General features: G+C 37.4%; 3 protein-coding genes across 6 annotated transcripts in view; 1 reads left to right on the top strand and 2 right to left on the bottom strand.

Moving 5' to 3' along the window:
• LOC103466684 (cadherin-related family member 5) overlaps positions 1–5,485 on the top strand; it is a 10,922-nt gene extending 5,437 nt beyond the window's left edge. For all 3 annotated transcript variants that reach the window (XM_008412455.2, XM_017305517.1, XM_008412453.2), the window contains 6 exons: positions 832–963; positions 1,141–1,219; positions 1,315–1,505; positions 2,092–2,112; positions 2,696–3,599; positions 3,680–5,485. In XM_008412455.2, the coding sequence (XP_008410677.1) occupies positions 832–963; positions 1,141–1,219; positions 1,315–1,505; positions 2,092–2,112; positions 2,696–3,599; positions 3,680–3,723 (1,371 nt within the window). In that variant the 3' untranslated portion in view covers positions 3,724–5,485. The remainder of the gene's footprint in view (positions 1–831; positions 964–1,140; positions 1,220–1,314; positions 1,506–2,091; positions 2,113–2,695; positions 3,600–3,679) is intronic.
• On the bottom strand, positions 5,016–10,448 carry calub (calumenin b). Its single transcript, XM_008412456.2, has 7 exons — positions 10,346–10,448; positions 7,905–8,149; positions 7,603–7,796; positions 7,323–7,489; positions 7,179–7,239; positions 6,569–6,768; positions 5,016–6,366 (listed from the first exon to the last, which is right to left on the bottom strand). Exons 2-7 carry the CDS (start codon positions 8,123–8,125, stop codon positions 6,262–6,264), a joined length of 948 nt encoding a protein of 315 aa, XP_008410678.1. The 5' UTR covers positions 8,126–8,149; positions 10,346–10,448; the 3' UTR covers positions 5,016–6,261.
• A 551-nt stretch (positions 10,449–10,999) lies between these two features.
• gtf3c6 (general transcription factor IIIC, polypeptide 6, alpha) lies at positions 11,000–13,918 on the bottom strand. 2 transcript variants are annotated; one of them, XM_008412459.2, is made up of 6 exons: positions 13,455–13,918; positions 12,641–12,721; positions 12,447–12,510; positions 12,008–12,055; positions 11,802–11,909; positions 11,000–11,634 (listed from the first exon to the last, which is right to left on the bottom strand). In XM_008412459.2, exons 1-6 carry the CDS (start codon positions 13,476–13,478, stop codon positions 11,510–11,512), a joined length of 450 nt encoding a protein of 149 aa, XP_008410681.1. In that variant the 5' UTR covers positions 13,479–13,918; the 3' UTR covers positions 11,000–11,509. The 2 variants fall into 2 exon arrangements, with proteins under 2 accessions (XP_008410681.1, XP_008410680.1); XM_008412458.2 differs by having other exon boundaries at positions 11,000–11,637; positions 13,455–13,916.
• Positions 13,919–13,925: the final 7 nt, after the last annotated feature.

The raw sequence follows: 13,925 nt of genomic DNA, 5'->3' as shown, positions 1-13,925 counted from the left end.
TATATTTAGAGAACATTAGCAATCAAACATCATCATAAAAACACCACTCAGGTCAAAGATAAAGCTCTGGAAAATTTTCAATTTTGGGGATCCTGCATAAATCAACTCATGTGGGAGAATAGAATCTACTGGCAGGATAGTTACTTACAGTTTCCTAAACTTTGACCTTTGTGGAAGAGTGGGAGGACAAAAACAATTGCTGTCAGAAAGCATAAAGAAATATTGGTAAAAGTTCCCATAAACTATGTAGACCAGTGGTCCCCAACCCTGGTTCTGAGGGCTCACTGTCCTGCATGTTTTAGATGTTTCCCTACTCCAACACAGCTGATTGCATTACCGCCTCTGCATGGGTCCAATAGAAGATTGTTAATCATCCACTGATTTAATCCAGGTGTGAATAAGCCTAAACACAGGGACACTGTGGTAGAAAACCTGTTGGAGGCTGCAAATGACATGAGACTGCGACAAAGGTTCACTTCCCAACAGAACAAAGAACCGAACCATACAGTCAGAGCTGCATATTAGAACAGCCTTGATCTAAAACCATATGATGATTTTTGGCAAGAGGTTGTCATAGAAAATATATGCTTGAACCTTCACAAATCCACATTAATTTATGTTGGTTTATCACAAAATATCCCAATTAAATTTATCACAAATTTGGTTGTTACAGGACAAAATGTGTCCTGGAGTTTTAATACTTTTGCAAAGCACCATACAACTTGTGCATACATGATCAAAAATTCTTGATGAAATTGTCTTTTTGTTTCTGTGACAATTGAATTCTTTTTTCTGTTTTTTTTGTCTTTTTTAAACAATAAAACCTCATAGGGTTTCAATCCAATGATCTACTTTGGCCTTGGCGCTACATCCAACCACACTGATATTTACCAAGTCACACAGAGCGGACTCCTGATCGCAAAGACCAGTCATCTCAAGCCGAAGCAGAAGCACATTCTGGAGGTGAGCCTTGCTTAACTTTGATGTCGCAAACTCTTAAATAAGCTTAGGTACCGTTTTTATTTCACAACCAAATAACAGTTTCCTGTGTTTTGCAAAGCTCAATGTAAATCTCTCAATGGGGTTCTCACGAATGTATCGACAACATTGATGTTTTACAAATTTTAAATGCATTTCCAGGTTATGGCTGTTGACCAGGAATCTGGTGACTCTGCTTATTCTACTGTAGTAGTGGAAGTGTTACCTGAAGGACAACTGAGTAAGCTCCCACACTGAAGCAGCAGTAGCATGAGTCTTTCTGATGAGTCTGCAGGCCACAAACAAACTACAACAGTTTCTCTATGTGCCCTGCAGTCCCTCACAGTCCTCTGGTAAATGAACGCCTGACAGGCTGCACTGTGGGCAAAGCACTTTTCCTGAGCATGGCGTTCATGGGTGCAATCGGATGTATCCTGTCTGTGTTGATGTGGTTGAAGAGGAAACGCAAAGGAATGAGAGACCCGCTGGAGAGAGGCTGTGTAGCCCAGGGCAAGCACCCCAATGTGGTGAGATGCTTTTATTTTCCCGTTACCTGAGTGATGAGTAACAGAATGGCCGGGGAAGAAAGGGATGCCAACCTGGCACATGTTATCATTCATTAAATACTACAGCTAAGGTACTAGAAAGCATTCCTTGGCATCAGAATCAGAGCTAAATGCACTCACAGTGTGAGACCATAAACTGAATCATCCATCTCTCATCTGAAGCTGTACCAGCATCTGGAAAGGTTGCTCCCAGAAGGATAGAAATGCTCTGGTGGGTCAGAGTGATGAAAAGCTTACACAACTCAATTTGCGTTGATTCTTCTTAGCCGTCACTATAATGGACAAAATCTCGAAAAGACAAAGTGAAAACTATGAACGGCCTTCATGAGGCCAGTGGAACTGATTCTGGTAATTGGACCATAATATTCAGATTTACAAACTTTAGTCACTTTATTGCTAATCCAAAACTGTCTACAGAATAATGCAGTCAACCGAATTTGAGCTCTCCAGTCCAGTTAAGTTGACAGCTATATCAGTGACATACTATTGTTAAATTCAACTGAAGTATACATATGTTCTGAAAATTTGTTGTACTATGTTCCCACAGAGTTTACGCTGGTTCCAGCTGGTAAGTTTTTAATTAAAACTAGTCCCAACTCTTTCCTTTCTTTCCTTCCTTTTTCCCTTTCCTTTCATTCCTTTCACAGTCCGTAAATAATACCTATATGTGCCATAATTCATTGCAACACTTCAATCCATTCTTTAGTTTACACAATTTTGAGCTTTCCTATTTCTATTTTTGTACATATACACTTACATCTTTGCAAATTAATTTTTTTAGTCTTTTCAGTCAAGTATTTTCATAAATTATGGCATTAAATACAAATTAAGAATGCTGAAGTATTTGCTAACATAATTTTTCTGAAGCTTGAACAGTTAAACCCTTTTTTATTTGTTTTTATTCAGGTCCACATTGAGCCTTTACGTTCTTATGACACATAAGAGATTATGATATCAAAATAACCTTCCCTCACTGGTAGATGTTAGTTATTGAACTCAGAAAATCATATTTCATATCAGCAGATGATTTTAGCAAAACATTATGTCATTGATTGTCATAGCATGCATGAATCGCTCCACTGGCAGGAATACATTAAACTGCTTAATGTAAACTCAAGCGGCTGACTCTCCCCCTGTCGGTTCCTCCTCAGGTGAATCATCGTACTGGTATGCCACATATGGAGGAGGTATCCTTCCAAAATGAGGAATGTGGTACCTGCAATCTTTCCTTTAGCTTCCCAGACAAACCAGACAGTGATGCCACAAAGGACATTCCTATCTGGACAGGGCCCACTTCACCAACAGCAGCTGGTGTTACTGAGGCCCCTGCCCCCCTTCCCACTGAAAGCTTGCAAAGTCCTGTGATCCTAAATAACAAAGCTTCTACGGCAACCAAAATTTCCTGCGGCTCACCCGACTGTCACCCTCCCAAGGAGGATATGAGCCCAACACATGTGATAGATGCTGGCAGGCCGCCAAAGGGAAACACTAACCTACCATGTGGGGTGACCTCAGGGCCTTCAGAAGAACAGTCTAACACTGATTTAGACCCAGCAACAAAGGAAGACGCCAACCCTTCTCCTTTAAATGAGCAGGATGTGGAAACAAGCGCCTCAAACAACCTTGCTGAGTCAGCACCCTGCCCCTCCTCCCCATCCAGCAATGAAACGACTTCAGCAAAAATGGACGACACACTTCCAAAAACTAATGAGCAGACCCTCTCGCTTTCGCCGTCACTGTCACCACCACTCCCCAAGGAGACAGGTACGCCTCCTCCCACCCCGGAGCATGGCCCTTTAAAAGCCACTTTGGTGCACATAGACACATCCCCAACTGACACCCCTCCAGATTCACCAGAGGGAACAGGACAGACTCTGAATGCTGAGGCAGACCAACCCTCCACCTCCCTGGACCACATATATCCAACAGAAGACTTCGAAAGCCCGTCTCCGGACCGGAGGCCCTCGACAAACTCAGGAAATACCTTCAACAGTCGTGGAGAGGAGGATGAGGACGGTTTTCTAGGTGACGATGATGTGGACAAAAACAGCGAAGGTAAGAAGCTGCTGGGAGTCTGTTCTTATTGTAGGCCCTTTATGTTTAGAGTTAGAAGTCACTTGATGATTTTATTACAGACGCCGAGAGTGACCGAACAGAGTTCAGAAGATGGAGCAGGTGAAATGAATATGGACGGCTAAGAGCTGAGCTGAGCACCAAGAAACACCGGACAGGTTCTGCTGAGGAACGGATTACAGCACAGTCGGTGCAAGAACAGAAAACATCCGGCAACACACAATCAAGTGGAGAAAATGCACAATGCTTACTCTACATATTACAGTTTGTTTAGACGACATTGACTAATGAAAACCTAATGCAGTTGAAAGGTGTTAAAAGAATTTTATTTTTGTTTGTCATTGTGACTGATTTTTTTTAAAAGATTCACCAAATATCCAGACTTGCCAGTCAATGACTACTGACCTGTTTCCATGTTGGTTGATTTCCAAACGTTGCGTTTATGAAGTCAGGAAAAGCTCCACATTTAAAGCCACGTGGGAAAGTAAAGCCAAATTGATTCTGCGTTGTTGTTCAAAGCTCTAAAATAAGCATACGTATAAATGTAATATTTGTTTTTCAACTTTATTATTTACCTCAAGGTTTGTTTTACATTAATGTAATCATAAGATTTCTTTTCTTAGCACAAAATATGTTAAAATTAAACATATAAAATGCTCATTTTATATGTTTAATTTCATTATTTGCATATATTAAAACAATTTGTCTACTTTAATATAATCTGCAAACTGCGGTTACTATTTCATCACGGCTGTAAAATGATTTGTATGAAACATTTAATTTCAGGGCATTAATAAAGCCTTTCAGTCTAAGGAAGTGTTTACTTTACAGCGACGAAAGGAAGTTTGTGACATTTCAAGGTTTTAATCAACACATCAATGGTTGCACTTTAACCTGCTTAAAGAGATGTATAATTACACATGAATAGTAGCTAACAACCACAGATGTGTATCTTGAGTGTGCTTGGATGGATCGATCCAACCCATTCCATAAAGCAGAAAAGTTCCCACTATAAGACAAAGCTGTGCAAGCTTTAGAGCTACAACATATAGAAAAATGTCTGAACTTGTGTGACTCTTGAAACTTAGGAAAGTTCACTGTTTTGTCATTCACACAAATTAAATGAAATGTTTCTGCTCTTTGTCACTCAAAAAGCAATACGATGACGAATAGAAAATTTAACTCAAGATTGTTTGAGTTAAATGCGGATGATCTGAAGCCGGACATTGTTTCTATGTTGTTAAACATAAAAAAGCACTTTCTTAACAGAAATTCTAAAGTTATCTTTAGGTTTTTAGATGACAGAAAAAGTGTCCGAAAGTGGAAAACCCAAACGCAAATACTATGCCTTATGCAACTGAGTAATTAAGCAGGATAAAAGAAATAAACAGAAGTCAATCAATTTTATGTTTTTTATTGAGACTTTGTTCTCAGTCAAAAAACTTTAACCTGATTGTTAGAGTGCTCAGATTGCAGACCATTGACTTATTTTCAGTAAATTCACAAGTCAATTGCCTGTCGCTGCAGTGAGCAGTGTAAAAAATAGAACAAATTTTCAAACATCACAGAAACGATGCAAACAAGGAAGTTATTACCAGTGGTTATAGATGTTGATATTGATGATATAAGCATAACAAATGTGAGAAAGGAAAACTTTGAGGGAAGAGTATTTTTCCCTTAACTGTTCAAAAATTTTTTTTTTACTTGGCACACAAGTGAGTTAGTAATTCAGCTAAATCAAATAAAACTAACATAAAAAAAAGTTCAGCAAAATCAGTCATCAAAAATACAAGTAACATATGTACACACACTCACATGCGCACATAATTGAAATGGCTATGAACAACAAAAAACAAACAAAAAAAAAGGAAGGGAAGCAGCTTTTGATGATTTAACCAACAGTCTACATAAAGCCAGTTTCAGATTGGATCAGCCAGGAGTACATCCTGTTTTCTTTTAGGTTCTGAGGTAAAACAGCAAAGGCGATCCGATCCAGAACCAACTGTCCCTCAAATCCAGCTTGAATCCTTCATCCATTACAAAAGTATAGAGTTTGTCAATGTGAACCAGAAAGTAAAAAATTACAAACACTAAAATGTTGTATTGCACTAAAGCCAATGGGTCGGTGCAGCAACTGGAATTTCATGTGTTGTTCTGGTTCTAAGCAACCGCATTACAGATAACCACATGTTTTCAAATAATGTGAAGCGATGAAGGACATCTGAACTAGAAATTGGTATATCAGTTCAGGCCAAGCAATACAGCCCAGTGCATTCGAAAAAATTAACTCTTCTGCAGACTGGAAACTTAAACTGGTGGTTTGTAAATAATAAAAAAAAAAAGGATAAACGGGATGAAGAAAACTGCAAGTCCAGCAAATAAAAGCAAAGATCTATCACTCGCCAAGTCTTTACAAAACCCCCCCCAGCATAATCAAGCAAATCGAGGAAGCGCAACGCACTGATCAAACTTATATGTGTAGAATGTTAGTGTGTGCACGATGAAACACATTCAGAAAATTAAATAAATTATTGTCCGTGGCGTAGGATTAGGTGAGCTCATCCCGCTTCAACGCTGGGTGGAAGGAGTCATCGGTGTGGTGAAAACACAAGATGAGCACACAGTCTGTGGAGGCAGCTGGGTGTTAGAACTCGTCGTGTCGAGTCAGAGCCTCCCCGAAGTCGGTCGCCTGGCTGCCGACGAATAGATCGTACTTATCGACAATCTCTTCCTTCGTCAGATGGCCATCCTGTGGAAGTGCAACACTCATACAGTTAGTTTTTTTTTTTATTATTATTATTTTAACACGTAAGTACATTTAGTTATAACAGAATGCCTTTTAAGAGATTGTTAAAAATCATAAATAAAATGTCATTTTTAATATACAACCTAGGTCATTCTAACAGTTCTACTCGTCTTTGTCTGAGCCATTCCTATACTGTTTTCCGTACTTTGTCTGCGTCCGACTCATATACGAGATGCTTGGCCTCGGCCTCGGCATGGTCGTAGTCATTGGGTAGAATCCAGTCTCTGGTCTCCTCCTTGTCCATCTTTCCGTCCTTGTTTTTGTCTCTGAATTCAGTGAACTGTTCCCTCTCGGTCTTCACCCACTCGGGTTCTGTGTTGTCTCCATCCTGGTTGTACATGTCACCTAGGATCCCACGCAACAGAAAAAGAAGACAAATACAAGAAATTAGAGGTGATAGTGTGGAAAACACTCTGAATTCTCTCCCTTCGCAGAGAGCGACGCACATCACAAGCGGCCGCAGCTCCATTCTGAATTTGTTGCTATGCCAAAAAATGAAACAAAAGTCACAACATAAGCTGTAGTCATTGACCTGTCAGATAAAAGCATCTATGTGTCATGCTTATCTTGGTTCACGTTGCACTTTTGAAAGTTAATACACACTCTGTCCTCACTGATCTTTATAATTACCAGCAACTTTGTGTTGATTTTTCACATAAATAGATTCAAGTTCAAGGGTATAAGTTCTATTTTAGGGATCTGTAAAAATGTTTTTTTGGGCAACTCAATGACATTAGCAAGCTGTAAGATCTCACCTATATATTCATCCAAGTCAATCAAACCATCGCCGTTCTTATCGATGTCTTCCATAGTTTCCTACAGAAAAATTAAAGACATCTAAGCATATACATAATATATCATTAATCATCTTCTAAGAGCTGTTAAAGTAAATCACTCACCAGCACCACAATGTCTTTCATGTGATCATACTCCTCGGGGTGAAGGAAAGCTGTGAACTCCTCCTTGTTGGCTTTCGTGTCTTTGTCGAGGTCGGCCATCTTGAATCTCCTTTCATCTCGAGCCATCATCTGCCTGTAGCTGAAGCCATCTTCAGGATCGGAATCATCTGCAGATCAAAAGCCATGATTTTTTTTTTTTTAACTGTTAATTAAATGAGTTTCCATGTAAAATATCACATATACATGAAACTAGTGAAATGAATAATACATGGAATCGTACCAAGAACATATCCGTACGTAGCATTCTTGTACTCTTCCCAGGACACCGTTCCATCGCCATTGAGGTCGTGGCTCTTCCACTGACGATCCACGTCGTCATAGATCCACCTCTTCTGTGCATGTTTAATCCACCTCTTCATCTCCTCAACGGTCACAAAGCCATCTTTATCCTCATCTATGCGCTCTACCAACATGCTGCAGAAAAACAAATTTTTTCGAAACAAAATTATTACAAAAGTCATTGCAAAGAGCAAGGAACAGGGTAAAGGTGACTGCTAAAAAATTTACATTTGTGGATCTTACCCAAGCCTCTCTTTGCTTTCTTCGGGCGTGAGTTGGTCAAAGGTCTTTGCCTCTTCTTGTCCCAGAAAGGCTTCGTGGTCATAGTCAAAGTTATCGGCATCATCGTGCTCCTTGTTGCTCAGAGGGTCATCGTGGTGGACGCGGTCCTTCTTCTCTGTTGGTTTGCTGGTGGCATAAACCACGCAGAGAGCGAAGCACATCACAAGCGGCCGCAGCTCCATTCTGAGTTTGTTCGAACAGTCACTCTGCCAGAAAATGAAAGGGAAGTCACAACATAAGCTGTAGTCATTGTCCTGTCTGATAAAAGCATCTACGTGTCATGATTATCTTGGTTCACGTTGTACTTTTAAAAGATGATACCCACTCTGTCCTCACTGATCACAGCCGTTAGCCCAACACTGCATAAAGCAGAAGTTTATGACTCAGACAAATACCAAAGCTATTGCAAATCTTTTAAAGCTGATGCAAGCCCCAGTTGTTCTGCTTTTAGTACTTTTAGTGTATCGGACGTAATTTTAGATGTGTAACCCAAATAAATCCAGCACACACAACTGAGCTGATCAGTTGGCCTTAATAAACGTTTTTTCAGACAAGCAACTTGTGAGAATTTAAGATGGAGATTCTGTAGCATTCAGCGTACATTTAAGCTGCCTTATATGACGTCACCGGAGATACATTCATGTGGAAGCTGGTTTTCGGTATCATATAACCATTTAAAACCAAATGCATTGAAAAACTGACAATGAGAAGTTCTTGAGGTCACAAACTATATCTGAAGTGAGTCCGAGTGATTTTATTTTAAACGTTTTGAATGAGTACAAAGCCTAATAGAGGATTTGCATCAACATGAAAAAATTGTAAGATATGGGGAAATAAATACAGAAACAATACTGCTACTAAAAGTAAGACAAAATAGAAAATAAATAATAATACAAAAGCATAAACACTAATTGCGTCCTGTGGGTCTGACTACAACACACATTAACACTATAAAAAAACTAGCTCTGAAATCAAATAACTAAGTGCAAGAAAGGTAAAGCTAACGGGTGATGGCTCACTTTCAAAAATACGAAAATAACTCTCATGTCTAAATACTGAAACAGAGCAATACAACTTAAAGTATCAGCTACACTGAAAGACTTGTATAGCATCTGAGCATTGTGTGGTGAAGCACATAGCTTCAAACTAAGAAATCTACCTTTTAATTTCTTCAAATGCATATCAACAGTAAAAGTTTTAAGTTACTTTAAAAATGCAACTGAGATGGAGATTAGATTAGGGAAATTGGGACGATTATAAAAAAAAATCCTTAAAATAATTTTAAATGATACAAAGTTCATGTATGTAGATTAAAAACAAAAAAGATATAGCATTTAAACTACTGACAAACTTGGAGAAATCATTGCTGCTTCATTTAAACATAAAACAAAATTTTAACATAGAACCTGTACTCTAAACCAACAAATATTCCCACTATTTGTATATTTTCAACAAATAGTTGCTCAAACTTTCAGCAAGTCTCGTTTGATTAATGATCCAACTATTTTTGGTGGTGGGGGCAAATGCTATTGATTTTAGAGACGTCTAACTCAGATCATGTTCAGTACTGTAGGGACACAAAACGTGTCAAGAACTCAGCAGTTCTGACCGCAAGAGACAAACATTACTAGCCACTGTGACTACAGTTAAGCACAAGAAATTCAAAGTAGAACGAATCATATTCAAGTTCAGAAAAAAGAATCCCTTACATTTATGTGAAATATCTTGATGGGGAACTGTCAGCAAGAAATCTCCCGTTAGAGTCAGTTCAGAACAGTCTGCACTTTTCTACCGTTTATTTTTGGTGTTTCCAAGCCAGCTATGTAACCAACCTATTTCTACAGCATCGAGCACCGTGAATCACATCTTTAGAGCAAGACATATTTTTCCATCTACTTGTTTGCTTAATAAATATTTCAAAGGGATTTAAATCTAAGTAACAAAAATAGCATCTGCCATTTTCTCACAATATTAGCAAAAGTTTTAAGTTACTTGAGATATGTACCTGTAAAAGCATTAATAAATGAAAGGGGAAAAAAACGTATTTTTCCTCTAACTGCTCTTCATTGTGGCGATTATAGATTAGCCTTCAATGCCAACATAATGCTTAAATCGTTCTCATTCGTGCACTTCTGATCGCTTTTAGTCTCTACCATAAGACTAGTTAACCGCGGACCGTTATTTTCAATCAAAGCAACAGTTCCAACATTATGTATGTTGACCCAATCTGGCTAACGCAGAATACAGACAGTTTCATCCTCTGTCCTGCAGTTTTCCTCTTAAAAATCAAGAAAATGAGCCTCCATATTATAACTCATGCAATCTTTTAAAAACCGTAACTACATAATTTTACTTCTCCAAACGTTCGTTATCTTATTCCATATGGGATCAGGAAAACTCACCGGTGTCTCCCAGGGAAGTTCGTCGTTGACGCTTTAGGCCCTCCCCTAGGAAACACACCCGTGCACTTCCTGTGAACAAGCGAAAGCCTGACCAATCAGGCTTCGAGAAGGCGAATGTGATGTCGCCGGCTGATTGGTCCACTTCAGGAGAGCACCGTTGATTGGATTGGACGAAAACCGCCACGTCCTCAAAGTCAACAACATTTAGTTCATTCATAAACTGACACTACTGGGAGGGACGATTCTCTGAAAATAAACGTATTACTTGATAATTAATAAATAATAAATAAATAATCCATCCATTTTCTTACACCCATGTCCCTTGTGGGGTCGGGATAATAAATAAATAACACAAAAATAATTAAAATAAAATTTTAATAGTTCCGAAGTTTGCATACAAATTTGTTTAATCAATTCCATTTGTAAACTTAACAAATAAGTACAAAACTAAATAAATAAAAACATTGATGCACCAAAGATATTCACATTCAAAATAATTGAATAATTAAAATGAACAGTTGAATTTGTCTTGCTTAAATAAAGTAACATTGTTTGTAAATGTGTGTGTGTGTGTATATATATATATTTATATATGAATGTATCTCTGGTGACAATCTATCTTTTTTTTTTTTTTACCAAGTTGGAATAACTTAACCACAAAGAGCAAAACAAAACTATTTAAGTCTAGTGAATTTTAATTATCACAATTGGGAATAAAAAGTTAGAGGAACCTCCATCCACACTACCCTATTTGTTACTATTTATTTGTTACTATTCTTCCAGAGACATTAACAATAGAAAATAGAGATATCAGTATGTGGCAATGAGCTTCCTTCACAAGGGTGCAAGGATAATATGTGAATCCCACTGTGAGGCCTCTTACACCAAATCCTGACACCAGAAAAAAAATCATGAAAGAAAATCAAAAACATCCAATATCAACCAAAAAGTATTCAAGTATTTACAATATGTAACAACTACTAGTTTTGGGATATTTTTGAAGCTCAATGAGGAGGCATAACTGTGTCTTCCAAAATTAAGCAACTAATTTTATTAGACAGAATAAAAATATGTCCTTGTTTTGCTGTAGAAGTGCAAAAACCAATAAAACAAAGACACATTTCTTATCTTCACACAGGGAAACCATAATATGAAATGTCTATCTCAGTCAACTATAGAGTCCTCCAAATCTGTGTTGTTCAGAATTTCTTGTGCCATGCCATGAGTCTTGTCAGTTTCGCTTTCATTAGGCAGGCAGGATGTGTCCTGTTGTTTGTCTTCATGCCCCCCTGCTGGAACACAAATAGTACTTTTGTTATGCAAAGATGAGACATTAAATTGGGTCATTCAACTAATAAAAAACAGATAATATAAGCTCTATTGTGCAAAAGATAAACAGAAACATTTGTATAAGAGAGAAATCAAAGCAGATATTTTTCAAGATATTCTATCTGACCTGTAATTGTTTCATCCTCCATCTTTTCAGTGAGAAAGATTCGCTGCATCGTCAACTTCTTAACAGTGTGGCACATGTATTTGAGGCCAGGGCCACTCTGTGCTTGTCCTGCAGGCACAAAACAAAAAAAAAAGCAGCAACACATTGAGCATATCTGATTCACAGTGAAACTGCAAAGCAATTAAATCATTGGAGCCGACTCTCACCTTTTCTTGGTGCCGCCTCTTCAAAAAGTACGCAAGTTCCCAATGCATCTAAATAAAAAATGATAAGATTTTGTGTGAATTTTACTTTACCTTATATTTTTAGAAGATAAAATATTTGACAAGATATATACATACATATATAAACTATGTAACACCTTACGGTAATGGGAGTAGCATTTTGGTTTAAACTAAAAAGCAATTAAAGCAAGAGTTGAGATTTTTATAAAAGAAACTGAAATATTTTTTCACAGTTAAAGASTGTCCAAATGRAAATTGAGGCCACTTAAGAAATTAAAGTATCTACATAATCTACTTTCTTTTATATTGACTAAATATTAGATTTAGAATAATGGATTAAAAACACTGAAAAGATGTCCTGTAAGTGGTGTTAAGTCTGAAAATATTTCCAGGAAAAGAACAAATCAAAATGTGCTCTTACCTTCATATTCGCCTGCAAACACATATTGTCCAACTTGCATCATGGGTCTTTCACTATCTATATCCTATGTCACATACATATATATATACATATTTAAAGAGAAAGATCAAACAGTTGCAATGCACAGTGATCCAAAGTTGGTTGAAATTAAAATTTAGGTTCATAATCCACACAACTAATAACCAAAAACWCACCAGTATCTTACAAGTRGTCCGACACTTGGACAGAAAGTCRTTRTTGATTATTCCAGAGAGCTCCACCACAACAAGCTGCTCCTGAAGGCAACACAAAATCAGTGAATGATGCTGGAATGTACAAACTTTTAGTTAACAATAACTGCACATTTGAAAAAAAATCCCACATATAGAATGAAACCAATGAGACATGCAGTTTGGGGATCATGTCCTAAAACAACACCTGAGTCTGATTTGCAGCTTCAGATTTGGCATCTATCAAACAGTCATTTCACATATTTTAACTGTCTTTGATTGTTTTTAGTTCAAAGTCTAAAATACTGATCTGAATAATTTAAACTGCATTTTCTGTAAAACACAGTACATGACTTGGAAAAACATTTTTGAATTTGTGAAAACAAAAATAGGGCACCTTTYAGCCCCTTACATTAAATATTTGATAGAATATGAAATGCGTTTATAACAATTAAGTTCACTCTCAAGCATCTCAAATATTTAAAATTTTTAGCGGATTACGTTTTGTTAAATACAGTGAAATTGCAAATGAWGAATGGGATACCAACTTCGGTATCGTGTTGTAAAAAACATGCTAAGAAACATTATTTGTTTGGTTACAACAGACAGCAGAAGACTTCTTTATGTTGAAACGACATCATTTTGAATATCATCATCTAAATACCATCAATAACATAATAAATAATTCTGAAAATCTCACACACTCAACAACTTCCTTTAGCTAACTGGTTAGCTGTGTCAGGCTAACAGTGTGGCTATTATCTAAACTACACGCGAGCATAATCATTGTTTTTACTACCTCTTCTTCCCATTCATCTTCCATCTCCAAACACCTAAAAACGAGCAATAGTGTCACAGATTATAGTTCAAACGCCTTCATTATTATTCACAACCACAATCTTAATTTTGTCATATGTACGGTGGCCGGGAGAAGACCTTAGACTGGCTCCTGTCAGTTCCGCTTTAACTCACGAGAGGACACTGTTGCTTGGTTTTTTTTTTTTTTAGAATGATCGGATAACAGCCAAATATATTCTTCTCACATTTTTTGAGATTACAGAAACAAACTTTAAAGCAAATTATTGCCATATAATTGTTTGACATAAAATACTGCATAATTGTGAATTGAGGGGAAAATGATATATTTTATGCAAAAAAAAAAGAAGTAAAATTTTAAAAGTATGACAAGCCACCCTGAGTAAATACGTAACATAACTATAACAGCTGCAAGTCTTTTGGGGTATGTCTCTGTCTTTAAACAACTAGTGAT

The sequence above is a fragment of the Poecilia reticulata genome, linkage group LG6, assembly GCF_000633615.1.
Source record: "Poecilia reticulata strain Guanapo linkage group LG6, Guppy_female_1.0+MT, whole genome shotgun sequence".
NCBI classification, from domain to species: Eukaryota; Metazoa; Chordata; class Actinopteri; order Cyprinodontiformes; family Poeciliidae; genus Poecilia; species Poecilia reticulata.
Note: the sequence above shows the minus strand (reverse complement) of the source record. Positions and strands in the feature narration are given on the sequence as shown.

What these genes read in the sequence shown, in the direction of transcription:
- calub (XM_008412456.2), bottom strand. Translation starts at nt 8,125, where the DNA reads ATGGAGCTGCGGCCGCTTGTGATGTGCTTCGCTCTCTGCGTGGTTTAT. An exon ending in TACGTACGGATATGTTCTTG is followed by an intron (nt 7,490 to 7,602) that starts GTACGATTCCAT and finishes TTTGATCTGCAG; the next exon opens with ATGATTCCGATCCTGAAGAT. An exon ending in TGACTTGGATGAATATATAG is followed by an intron (nt 6,769 to 7,178) that starts GTGAGATCTTAC and finishes GTGGGATCCTAG; the next exon opens with GTGACATGTACAACCAGGAT.